This window comes from Nerophis ophidion, linkage group LG13 (assembly GCF_033978795.1).
Source record: "Nerophis ophidion isolate RoL-2023_Sa linkage group LG13, RoL_Noph_v1.0, whole genome shotgun sequence".
Lineage (NCBI taxonomy): Eukaryota > Metazoa > Chordata > Actinopteri > Syngnathiformes > Syngnathidae > Nerophis > Nerophis ophidion.
Window position 1 is genome coordinate 2370201 of NC_084623.1, and position 12555 is coordinate 2382755.

The following is a 12555-nucleotide window of genomic DNA, read 5'->3' on the forward strand; positions in this document are numbered from 1 at the left end:
CAAACAAACTATGGAACTATTGAACTAACTAACCAACGAAAGAACCAATTAACGAACAAAACAATTAACAAACACACCAACAAATAACTAACTGATGGACCAACTAAATAATTAACTAACTAACGAACTAACCAACCAATTAATAAAAGAACAAACTAACCAATTAACAAAATAATCATCAAACAAACAAACATACTAACTGACAAAGTAATCAACAAAGTAACTAACTAATCAAATAACATACAAACTAACAAACCAACAAAATAACTAACTAACCAATTGCCAAACTAACTAACCAACACACGTTGTGTCCTTGGGCAAGACACTTGACCCACCTGCTCCCAGTGCCACCCACACTGCTTTAAATGGAACTTAGATATTGGCTTTCACTATGTAAAGCGCTTTGAGTCACTGGAGAAAAGCGCTATATAAATATAATTCACTTCACTATCAAACTAACCAACCAACCAACCAACTAACAAATTAACAACAAACTAACCAACTCATGAACAAACTAACCAACAAACAAATGAACACGCTAACCAACTAACAAGACACATAAACTAACCAACAAGCAAACTAACTAACCTACTAACCAATGAATTAACCAATCAACTAACTAACTAAACGACGACCGACCAACCTTGGAATGAATGTGCTAACCTATTGTAGCACACTGTGATGTTAGCACTGTAGCTCACATGCTGCGCTAACGTCTGTGTCGCACACACTCTTCTTACGTTGTGTGTGCGGCTATGTGTGTGTGCAACTATATGTTTGTGCGACTATGTGTGTGTGCGACTATGTGTGTGTGTGAGACTTTATGTGTGTGCAACTATGTGTGTGCGACTATGTGTGTGTGTGACTTTGTGTGTGTGCCAGTTATGTGTGTGTGCGACTACGTGTGTGTGTGACTTTGTCTGTGTGTGTGTGTGTGTGTGTGACTTTGTGTGTGTGACTTTGTGTATAATTAACCTTATTGTACTACGTAACACAGTACTAAAGACTGTTAGTAAGTACTGTATGTAACATTGTACTAGGTAACACAGTACTAAAGACTATTAGTAAGTACTGTATGTAACATTGTACTAGGTAACACAGTACTAACAAATAGTAGCTCCTACCTGCACCAGTGACAAGTTGCTGAGGTCCAGTCTGAACAGGAAGTTTCTACATTAACGACAAAATAAGAGTTTGTAAGTCTACTTGTCTTCTTCTTCTTCTTCAGTGTGTGTGTGTGTGTGTGTGTGTGTGTGTGTGTGTGTCTGACCTGGCGCCCACGATGAGTTCATTTCTGGTGAGGTCAAGGGTGAGCTGGGAGAAGTCCCGCACGCCGCCTGGTGAGAAGGCCGAGATCCACGGACGGAGCTCTGAGGAGGAAAAGGAGAAGTTAGCAACACTTCCATCACTTAGGGTTTAGGGTTAGGGTTATTTCTAGTGAAACATCATGAAAGTGTCATTAAGTCCATTGTTTGATCACAAGACATGAGAAGATACCACGGCCTAGCATAGCCTAGCCTAGCCTAGCATAGCCTAGCCTAGCCTAGCATAGGCTAGCCTAGCATAGTTTAGGAATAAAATCATTTTTCATACAAATATGATTGAACAATTAAACATAACCTTGTTATGATAAAATATGATAAATACATATCAGTACAAATCATTGATGTTGACACTCCAAGCAGGAAGTGCATGACTGCATGACCCCGCCCCTCCCTTAAAGGGCCAGTGCGACACAGGCGGTTGTTGATGACTGACATTTATCCTCCTGCTTACCACACTTTTTATACACGCCGCCTCTTCAATCCCCTCGTAAGCGGCCCCACGGGCTTAGCAGGGCACGGCGGGGGCCAATAAAGGCACCGACCTCACCACCCCCCAGGCCCCCACCCCCACCCCCCTCCTCTTCCTCGTTGATCTCCAGCAGCCATTATTGGATGTTTGATTTCCAGACGGCTGCTCTCTGCCGGCTGGGCGGGAGGCGGACAATTTGTAGTTTGGCACCGAAGCAGCCTCCCTGTCGAGAAGGTTGCGTTTACTTCTGCCCACGCCGCCGCCATGTGGGCGTCGTGTTACGGCGGCCATGACGAGTCCAATTTGACAACGCGCTGACACTCCCAGCACGCTGCGTGTTTGCACAACAACCACCATTCCCCCCAGTGGTAGCACGTTAGCACGTTAGCACGGGCTCCAGTTCTCAGGCCACTTGAACACAATATAAAAAGGACTCTGTAGATTCCTGCCATGAACATGGAGACACACAACATTGTGGAACGTCCACCTATTTAGGTCTAATTATTAAGAATCTAACCTATAAATCTAATCTAATAACCTATAACAAAATAATAACCCAAAAGTCTAATCTAATAAACATGGAGACACACAACATTGTGGAACGTCCACCTATTTAAGTCTAATTATTAAGAAGCTAACCTATAAATCTAATCTAATAACCTATAACAAAATAATAACCCAAAAGTCTAATCTAATAAACATGGAGACACACAACATTGTGGAGCGTCCACCTAGAAGTCTACACTAATCACCAGAGGTGCACACAAAATTGGTTCACATTTGAATCGCGATTCTTGCTCAACCCGATAATAAATCAATTAATATTTTTCAAAAATTGCTTCAAAAATAAATCATTTTTTAATTTTTTTTTTTTTAATGACAATCCATTTTTAATAATACATATTTAGGCCATCTCCTTGCAAATGTCCTCAAATTGTCAGGAATCAAACAAGTATTGAATTGTTCGGGGCCCAAATATTTACCCTCTCTGAGTGCTGCTGTTTTCATTAGCAATTAATAGCAGCTCTGACACACAGCATTGTGGTGCGTCCAAGTATAATTGCTACTGTTACTATTAGCAATTAATAGCAGCTATGAAACACAACATTGTGGAGCGTGTAAGTGCTGCTGTTTTCATTAGCAATTAACAGCAGCTATGAAATGACAAAATGTGTTTTTTTATCCCGACAGACTTATTGATGCATTTATATGAGGGAGTAGAACACACACAACATTGTGGAGCGTCCACATGTGAGTGCTGCTGTTTAGGCAAGCAATTATTAGAGACCATTAACTGTCACAACATGTTGGTTTCCTGGCAAGATGATTGAATATGCTGCTGGTTCAATACCTGGCCCACAGGTAGCAGCATGACAACATGAATGTGAATGAAAGCCTTTCATGCACACAACATTCTCTTGTAAATAAGGCGGTCTGCACCACTTTTGAGTTGCACTCACAGTCTTAGATGACCACACAGTGTCACAGGTCAGACTGACGTGTTTCTAGGCGGCACTCGAGCAGCTGAAACTAACTACCAATATTATTCAAACCTTCTTAGCAAGAACTCTGTTGCGTTGCAAAGACATTAAACAACAAAACACTTGTGATAGTGTCACAGGTCAGACTGACATGTTTCTAGGCAGCACTCGAGCAACTGGAATAAACTTACAATATTATTCAAACCTTCTTAGCAAGAACTCTGCTGCGTTGCAAAGATATTAAACAACAAAACACTTGTGATAGTGTCACAGGTCAGACTGACATGTTTCTAGGCGGCACTCGAGCAGCTGGAATAAACTAACAATATTATTCAAACCTTCTTAGCAAGAACTCTGTTGCGTTGCAAAGACATTCAACAACAAGACACTTGTGATATGGTCACAGGTCAGACTGACATGTTTCTAGGCGGCACTCGAGCAGCTGGAATTAAGTACCAATATTATTCAAACCTTCTTAGCAAGAACTCTGTTGCGTTGCAAAGACATTCAACAACAAGACACTTGTGATATGGTAACAGGTCAGACTGACATGTTTCTAGGCGGCACTCGAGCAGCTGGAATTAAGTACCAATATTATTCAAACCTTCTTAGCAAGAACTCTGTTGCGTTGCAAAGACATTCAACAACAAGACACTTGTGATATGGTCACAGGTCAGACTGACATGTTTCTAGGCGGCACTCGAGCAGCTGGAATTAAGTACCAATATTATTCAAACCTTCTTTGCAAGAACTCTGTTGCGTTGCAAAGACCTTCAACAACAAGACACTTGTGATGGGGTCACAGAATGACATGTTTTCTAGGCGGCGCTCGAGCAATTCTTTTCATTCCAAAGTCTTGCCAGACATTGTTCTAGCTGCAAAGACTCCACATTTTCTTCGCTGCTACGCTCCGGAAGCAGTCCCAGCACTTTGGTCCCTGAGGCGTAGAGCTCCATGACGGACAAGCGTTAGCTAAAGCTGTTAGCGCTGACCATTGTGGGTCTTTAATCCGCTCACCATTCAGACTTCCTGGTCCAGGTGAGCTGAGTAGCGCTCCAGCAAGCGAGCATAAAACACTCATCAATCACAGACGATGCATTCAAGGCCCGGCCGACACGTTCATTGTTCGCCTCTTTTCTAAACTCTCTGCTTAACGCGGCGGCGCTCGCTCCGCCTTGACGGTCCAAGGGCTCCTCGCCGTGTGGGACTTTCTCCGCTGTCTTTGAAAGTGGGACTAAGCTGAACATTTGGGACTGGGATGGAGGGGGAGGGGGATCCGTCTTTGTGAGGGGTGAAAGGTAAAAGTATAGTTCCACTTTAAGACGTCTTGATGGACTTAGTCTGGAATGAAGACCGGAAGCAGACTTGCAAGTTCATGAAAGTGACCTTCAAAGACAAGGAACACCAAAGATGACATCTAATACCGAACGCATCCTTCTAGTTCATTTCGTTCACCTGGTCTACAGTCACATTGACGTCTGAAAATGTGTGAACTTCAAACGTCAGGTTTCTAGGCAGCACTCTACCAAATTACAATGTTTTGTCTCATCATCTTCAAAATGTCAAGGATGAGTGTTGAATGTCTCAGCACAAAACTAAATGACTTGTATTGGTAATATTTGATCCAAGACACTCTACTCAACTGTCACAAAGATCATACTAGTTCATGTTTCTATGCGGCGCTCTAGCAATTACAAATGTCCACTGCTTTTCTTCAAATCGTTGTTAACGTTCTAATACAGAACAAGAACCCTGATTTACAACCCAAGACCCCATATTGGTGCGTGTCTAAGCAGTGCATGAGATCTTTACAATGATCAAGGATCTGACATCTGGGGTCTATGCAGCACTCTGCCATTTGAAAACTTTTAAAGATCAGTGTTTTATGTCAGTGCAAGATTCATGTGGGTTTTTTAATAGTATTTGACCCCAAATACTTAAGATGGCTGGTGTCAAAGGTCACGCTGGTATAAGCCTTGAGGCAGCGCTTTAGCAAGGATCTTTCCTTTGAGGTCTAGGCGCCACTCTACCAGTTTGAACCTCAAATTGACTTCTTTCAAGCGTTCAAGGATTAGTGTTTTAAAGGGGAATATTATCACAATTTTAGAAGGGTTAAAACCAATAAAAATCAGTTCCCGGTGGCTTAATTTATTTTTCGAAGTTTTTTTTTAAATTTTACCCATCGTGGAATATCCCGAAAAACGGCTTTAAAGTGCCTGATTTTCGCTATCTGTGAAGCCACCGTCCATTTTCCTGTGACGTCATCCAGTGATATACATGCTATCCAGGCGGATAGCACAGCAAGAAATAGCGACATTAACTCGGATTCAGACTCGGATTTCAGCGGCTTAAGCGATTCAACAGATTATGCATGTATTGAAACGGATGGTCGGAGTGTGGAGGCAGATAGCGAAAACGAAATTGAAGAGGAAACTGAAGCTATTGAGCGAATAGCTATTGACGCTATCCGGCCATGTCTGCCTTAGCATCTCCGGTAAAAGGTGCAGACCAAACGATCGGGACTTTCGCATCTTGTGACACTGGAGCAACTTAAATCCGTCGATTGGTAAGTGTTTGTTTGGCATTAATTGTGGGTGGAGGGAAAGACTGGATGCAAATATAGCTACAAATGTACATACAGCTAGCCTAAATAGCATGTTAGCATTGATTAGCACGACATGCTAATCGATGCACATTCTACGTAAATCTACCTGAATCCATCCCTGTTAGTGTTGCTACAAACTCCGACAACACACCCACGAGGCATGATGTCTCCAAGGTTCCAAAAAATAGTCGAAAAAACGGAAAAGAACAGAGCTGATTTGACTCGATGTTTGTAACGTGTTTGAGAAAATGGCGGTTGACTACCTAAGTGACATCATCGCTCCGAGAGCAAATAACAGAAAGGCGTTTAATTCGCCAAAATTCACCCATTTAGAGTTCGGAAATCGGTTAAAAAAATAGATGGTCTTTTTTCTGCACCATCAAGGTATATATTGAGGCTTACATAGGTCTGCTGATAATGTTCCCCTTTAAGTAAGACCAAGAACCCTGTTGACTTTGCTAGAAGACACCCAATCCAAGACAAACAGGCTAAATGGTGACAAAGATCATGTTGCGACATGTTTCTAGGTTGCACTCTAGCACTTGCAATTTTTGAACAAGAAATGTCCACTAATGTTCTTCAAACATTTTAAAAGACAAGTGAGCAAGATCTCCGTTGCTTTATCGTGACATTCAACTCAAAATACCTCACTTAAGCTATCTATCTGGTGTCAGATGTCATGATGTCAGTATGTTTCTAGGTGTCGCTCTAGCGTAAATCATTTCAATCTCTAATCTGGGGTCTAGGCAATGTTCTACCAAACGGAAGTTCCAACCTACCAACTGTAGGTTTTACGTCAAAGCAAGAACCCTGTTGACTTTTTCCAGACAATTTTCGATTCAAAACAATTATGATGAATGGTGAGCAATGTGATGTTGCACTGGAGCAACAATCTCTCATCCGGGGTCTAGGCGCCACTCTACCAGTTGGAACCGCCAACTTATTTCCTACAAACGCTCAAGGATTAGTGTTTCAAGTCAGACCAAGAACCCTATTGACTTTGCTAGAAGACACTCAATCCAAGACAAACAGGCTAAATGGTGACAAAGATCATGTTGCGACATGTTTCTAGGTGCCACTCTTGCAGTTGAAATGTTCTTCAAACTCTTAAAAAATTAGTTAGCAAGATCCCTGTTGCTCTATCATGACATTCAACTCAAGATTTTTAACTTAAGATATCTGGTACTAAATGTCATGATATCAAGTAGGTTTCTAGGCAGCACTCTAGCATAGGTCATTTCAATCTCTTATCTGGGGTTTTAGGCTGTGTTCTACCAAATGCTCAACAAATTATGTTTCATGTCCAAGCAAGAATCCTATTGGCTTATGCTAGACAATGTTCAACCCAAAACAAATAGGATGAATGGTGAGCAATGTGATGTTGCTACATGTTTCTATGTGGCGCTGGAGCTAAGACCTCTCATCCGGGGTCTAGGCGCCACTCTACCACAAACAGATTTCCTTCAAACGTTCAAGGATTAATGTTTTATATCAAACTAAGAATCCTATTGACTTTTTCTAGACAATGTTCAACCCAAAACAATTAGGATCAATGGTGAGCAATATGATGTTGCTACATGCTTCTATGCAGCGCTCGAGCAATTAAAATTTCCGATCAATGTTTTTAAATATTTTCTGTCAGAAGCAATAAACCTTTACATTTTTTTAGCCAAATTTGCCCCTCGAGACTTGAGATGGAGCTTCTGTTAAAAGCCGTGCAGATAGCCGCATTTTTGTTTTGGCAGAAGCCAGACAAACTCACACACAACAACGTGTGTGTGTGTGTGTGTGTGTGTGTGCGTGTGTGAGTGTGTGTGTGTGTGTGTGTGTGTGTGTGTGTGTGTGTGCGTGTATGTGTGTGTGTGTTTGTGTTTGCTCACATTCATCTGGCGCCTAATTCACGCTGTCAACATGCCAAATAGTGAGCCTCTTATTTCGATGCGAGTTATTTAACTCTGAGGAACAAAGCGCTAACCTCACCCAGGATGCTATCACGTATCTCGCTAACCTTGCACGGCTTTGACAGACCCTGCGTCTAAAATTCATTCTCTTCCCTCCTCCTTCTGAGCGTCTTCCAGAAAGTTCCGGCAAGCCAGGAACGGCCGGACAGTTTGACCGCAAAAAAAAATGCTTGGCTTTATACTTCTGACATGGTAGCCACTTAGCTAGCTAGCTAGGCTAGTTAGCCAGCGAAAGAAAAGAGAAATATAAATCAACAGGGTGTTGTTGACAATGAAAACATCACAAAAGAAGTTAGCATCAACCTGATGTGGATTCATGTTAGGTTGGGGGAATGTCGATACAAGTAAATGTTGCTTTACTCGCTCGCAAGCTAACAAAATTTGAGATCCCAGTTGGCGTTCATATCTGAGAATAAACCCAAAAATATGACTGAGTCAACTTCAAACTAAAACCTTTCTTGCGTCTCTGTCGGGTTCAAACACTGATGACATCTATTAAACAGACAAGAAACAAAAAATCATGCAGAGACAGAGTTCAATTTAGCTCAATGAGGAGAGACATTTGGGGCTGAACACTCTGTTACAATCTCCCACCACGCTCTAAGGTACAGCCCACGTGCTCCTCTATTTATTTAGGAGGTCCCTGGTTACATCACTGAGGCTGCCCATGAAGGCAGTCCGGACCCTGTATCCAGGGGCCCAGGCTTAGACTGAACTTTTTTCTTCCTCACCTCCCACCCCAGTGTTTAACTGTTGCTCGTCTTGTTTGTAAGGGGTGCCAGAAGTTGGCAGCGATCCTGTTCTGTCTCCCTGTAAGGTTTGATCCTGTTCTGTCTCCCTGTAATATTTGATCTTGTTCGGTTTCCCTGTAATGTTTGATCCTGTTCTGTCTCCCTGTAATGTTTGATCCTGTTCTGTCTCCCTGTAATGTTTGATCCTGTTCTGTCTCCCTGTAATGTTTGATCCTGTTCTGTCTCCCTGTAATGTTTGACTCTGTTCTGTCTCCCTCTAATGTTTGATCCTGTTCTGTCTCCCTGTAATGTTTGATCCTGTTCTGTCTCCCTGTAATGTTGGAACCTGTTCTGTCTCCCTCTAATGTTTGATCCTGTTCGGTTTCCCTGTAATGTTTGATCCTGTTCTGTCTCCCTGTAATGTTTGATCCTGTTCTGTCTCCCTGTAATGTTTGATCCTGTTCTGTCTCCCTGTAATGTTTGATCCTGTTCTGTCTCCCTGTAATGTTTGATCCTGTTCTGTCTCCCTGTAATGTTTGATCCTGTTCTGTCTCCCTGTAATGTTTGATCCTGTTCTGTCTCCCTGTAATGTTTGATCCTGTTCTGTCTCCCTGTGACGTTTGTCTGATCTTGAATGGAATTGTGCTGATGTCCCCTCAAGGATTGATAAAGTACTTCTGATTGTGTTTGTGCTGAAGCAGTAGCGGGGAGCAGGGAGCAGGTAAAAAGTGTACGAGTGACTTCCTGTGGGTGACGACTGAAAAAATCATCTCCAAACCTTGCATGGAGACTTTGGGATGTTCCTTCTTGCTGCACGCCGCCCACTCCATCTCAGACACGGCCCACATCGGGAGCAGGAGGAAGAGGAGGAGGCCGGCCATGGACGAGCGGGCGGAGTCTCGCCGGGACGTTGTCATGGTGACGAGCTCTCCTCTAACTGCCGAGGCCCGCCAATAACACACAGCTGTGGACCAAAGAGGAGAAGAAGTCACTTTTGGGACAAAAGTGACCAAGTTTGTAAACAGACAAAAGAGGGAATATATATATATATATATGTATATATATATATATATATATATATATATATATATATATATATATATATATATATATATATATATATCTATATATATATCTATATATATATATATACATATATATATACATATATATATATATATATATATATATATATGTATATATGTATGTATATATATATATATAGATATATATATAGATATATATATATACATACATATATATATGTATATATATATATGTATATATATATATATACATATTGTATATATTTTGTCACCATGGCGACTTGATTTGTTCACCTGCTTTTGTTTGCACACCTGGTTTTATATTAACCGACCTGTTCCATTTACTCGTCCTGGTCTCGTCAAGTTTGCTACACTCGTTTCGATGTCTTCATGGACTTCTGACTTCGGTAATAATCCGTTTGATACTTGCTAGCTTCCACACTTAGCCTCTTTGTGTTGTAAGTGTTTACTCGCTAATGTTTTCGCGCTTAGCCACCTTCTGTTTCCTGAGCTCACACGCTAGTAGATGTTTGTTTGCCTTTTTAGAACCAGTGTTGTTTTGTTATTAGTCTGTTTGTAGTTAAATAAATCTGTTTTCTTAGCTGTACGCTGTGTCATTGCCCGACTGCATCTTGGAAGAAGCACCCCTTGTGCCCGATGCCATGAAGACGTAACAGTAATGTGTCTTATAATTCACACACATTAAAACATGTTATTATAGTAATATTTTTCATTTAATAAAAACAATAATAATAATCATTATTATTATTATTATAAAATCATGAATGAAAAGATACTGTGATGAGGTGGCGACTTGTCCAGGGTGTACCCCGCCTTCCGCCCGGTTGTAGCTGAGATAGGCGCCAGCGCCCCCCGCGACTCCAAAAGGGAATAAGCGGTAGGAAATGGATGGATGGATGGAATGAAAAGATAATGAAAACATGTCATTTTTTTAGAATTTAAAATTAGATCCAAATATTTTTCCTATTAATAACACATAGAAGAACATATTGCTAAATAAAGAATACATATGAACTCTTTTGACTTTTCTCATCATTTTCCATTCATTTGGATCCGCTTTGAACTGGACTCTCGCGACTGTGTTGGATCCAGCATGGATTGAACTATCACAGTATCATGTTAGACCCGCTCCACATCCATTGCTTTGAGGTCCTCTCCAAGGTTCTCATAGTCATCATTGTCACCGATGTCCCACTGGCTGTGAGTTTTCCTTGCCCTTATGTGGGCCTACTGAGGATGTGGTAGTGGTTTGTGCAGCCCTTTGAGACACTAGTGATTTAGGGCTATATAAGTAAACATTGATTGATTGATTTTTCATTGTTGTAGGTATTATGCATTTAACATTTTTATTTTTATAATAATATTTTACGTAATTTGGAACGGATTATTTGCAGTGGAAACTTTGTTGTCTGTGTGACAGAAAAGTGAATTTCATGAATCAAAAGTGACTTCCTCCTTGAAGTGAACGACACACTTTAGCGTCGGGAAACACGCTCGCGCTAACGAGCCTCTTTTTGGGGGGAAAAATCCACTCCGAGTCCAGATGGCAGTCAGGAAATGACAAGTCCTCCACTCTCCATCGGTGCAGCGTGTCGCCATGGCAACGCAGCATCACGTCAGGATGCAGGTGGAAAGTGTTTGAGACCAAAGCCACCGGCTGCTCCCTAACTTCATTGTTTTCAAGTCCTCAACTCATCCATCTCTCAGCCAATCAGCATCCGGTTTGCTGTCTGTTCCAAGGTCAAACTGTGGCCATGAAAAAAGCTCAAGTTTTATGTCACATTTGAACATTCTCCGCAGTCCCAAAAGACGCTAATAAAACTCCAGTCAATCAAAACTATCCAAACAACATGAATTCATCTGTCAAACTGTGGCCTCGGTGATAGTGCACATTTGTTCAAAGTAGTGAAGCAGAGAACAATAGGCTGTGTAACATTTATTTGCCATCAACTCTATTTCTTCATATTTGGAGTTTCTACTGTCTTTATCTCAGTTTTGCCATCTTGGTTCTGGTCCAGGTCCTTCTAGCTTCCCTTTCTGATGTTTGTTAGTTAGTGAGCAGTGTTTCCAAATGACGGCATAATATGTTACTTTTATTAATAAGTAGTAATCTAATGACTTTGTACGTGTACATGTACGTGTACATGTACATTACAGCTCTGTTACCACTGAGTTTGATGTGGAAAGTGTGCTTTATTGTCAACTAGACACAGAAAGTGAAAGAAGGCAACATCCCACAGCAAACAACGTGTAACACACACACACACACACACACACACTACTACTACTACCAGGGAATAAGCAACAACAAAGCAAATAAGTGACAAGCCTGCAATCCTACAATACCCGTTTGTGGACAAGGAGACTACAGCCAAGGAGGAAAGGTTCTATGAAAGGTTCTAGCTTTCTATTCGCTAGTGCTAACACATTTCAGTGAAATGATTCAACACAGCAGCACACTGAGCTAACAAGTGTTACTTAGCAACAGGCACAGACTTTTAAAGACACACACACACACACACACACACACACACACACACACACACACACACACACACACACACACACACACACACACACACACACACACACACTAAAGTCATAAGCAGGTTTTCCTGTTAGAAATGTGTTTTACTGTTGCGGTACTTGCAGTCACTTGGTATATGGCGGGCACTAGGGACCAGGCACCAGGACCCAGGGGAGGCCACGTGATCATAGGACACAAATAAGATGCCTACTGCTGAGTTAAATGCCGGGCACTAGAACCCAGGCAGTAGAACCCAGACACTAGGACCCTGGCACTAGACCCAGGCACTAGAACCCAGGCAGTAGGACACAGGCACTAGGGCCCAGGCACTAGGACCCAGGCACTAGAACCCAGGCACTAGGACCCAGGCACTAGGACCCTGGCACTAG

At 41.8% G+C, this 12555-nt stretch overlaps 1 protein-coding gene across 1 annotated transcript in view; it reads right to left on the minus strand.

The window, feature by feature from the left end:
* Window positions 1-961: 961 nt before the first annotated feature.
* Window positions 962-12555, minus strand: part of sema5ba (sema domain, seven thrombospondin repeats (type 1 and type 1-like), transmembrane domain (TM) and short cytoplasmic domain, (semaphorin) 5Ba) — a 37662-nt gene continuing 26068 nt past the window's right edge. Inside the window, exons 2-4 of the mRNA XM_061919425.1 lie at window positions 9351-9536; window positions 1271-1370; window positions 962-1170 (exon numbers count right to left, since the gene is read on the minus strand). Of these exons, the coding sequence (XP_061775409.1) occupies window positions 1104-1170; window positions 1271-1370; window positions 9351-9536 (353 nt within the window). The 3' untranslated portion in view covers window positions 962-1103. The remainder of the gene's footprint in view (window positions 1171-1270; window positions 1371-9350; window positions 9537-12555) is intronic.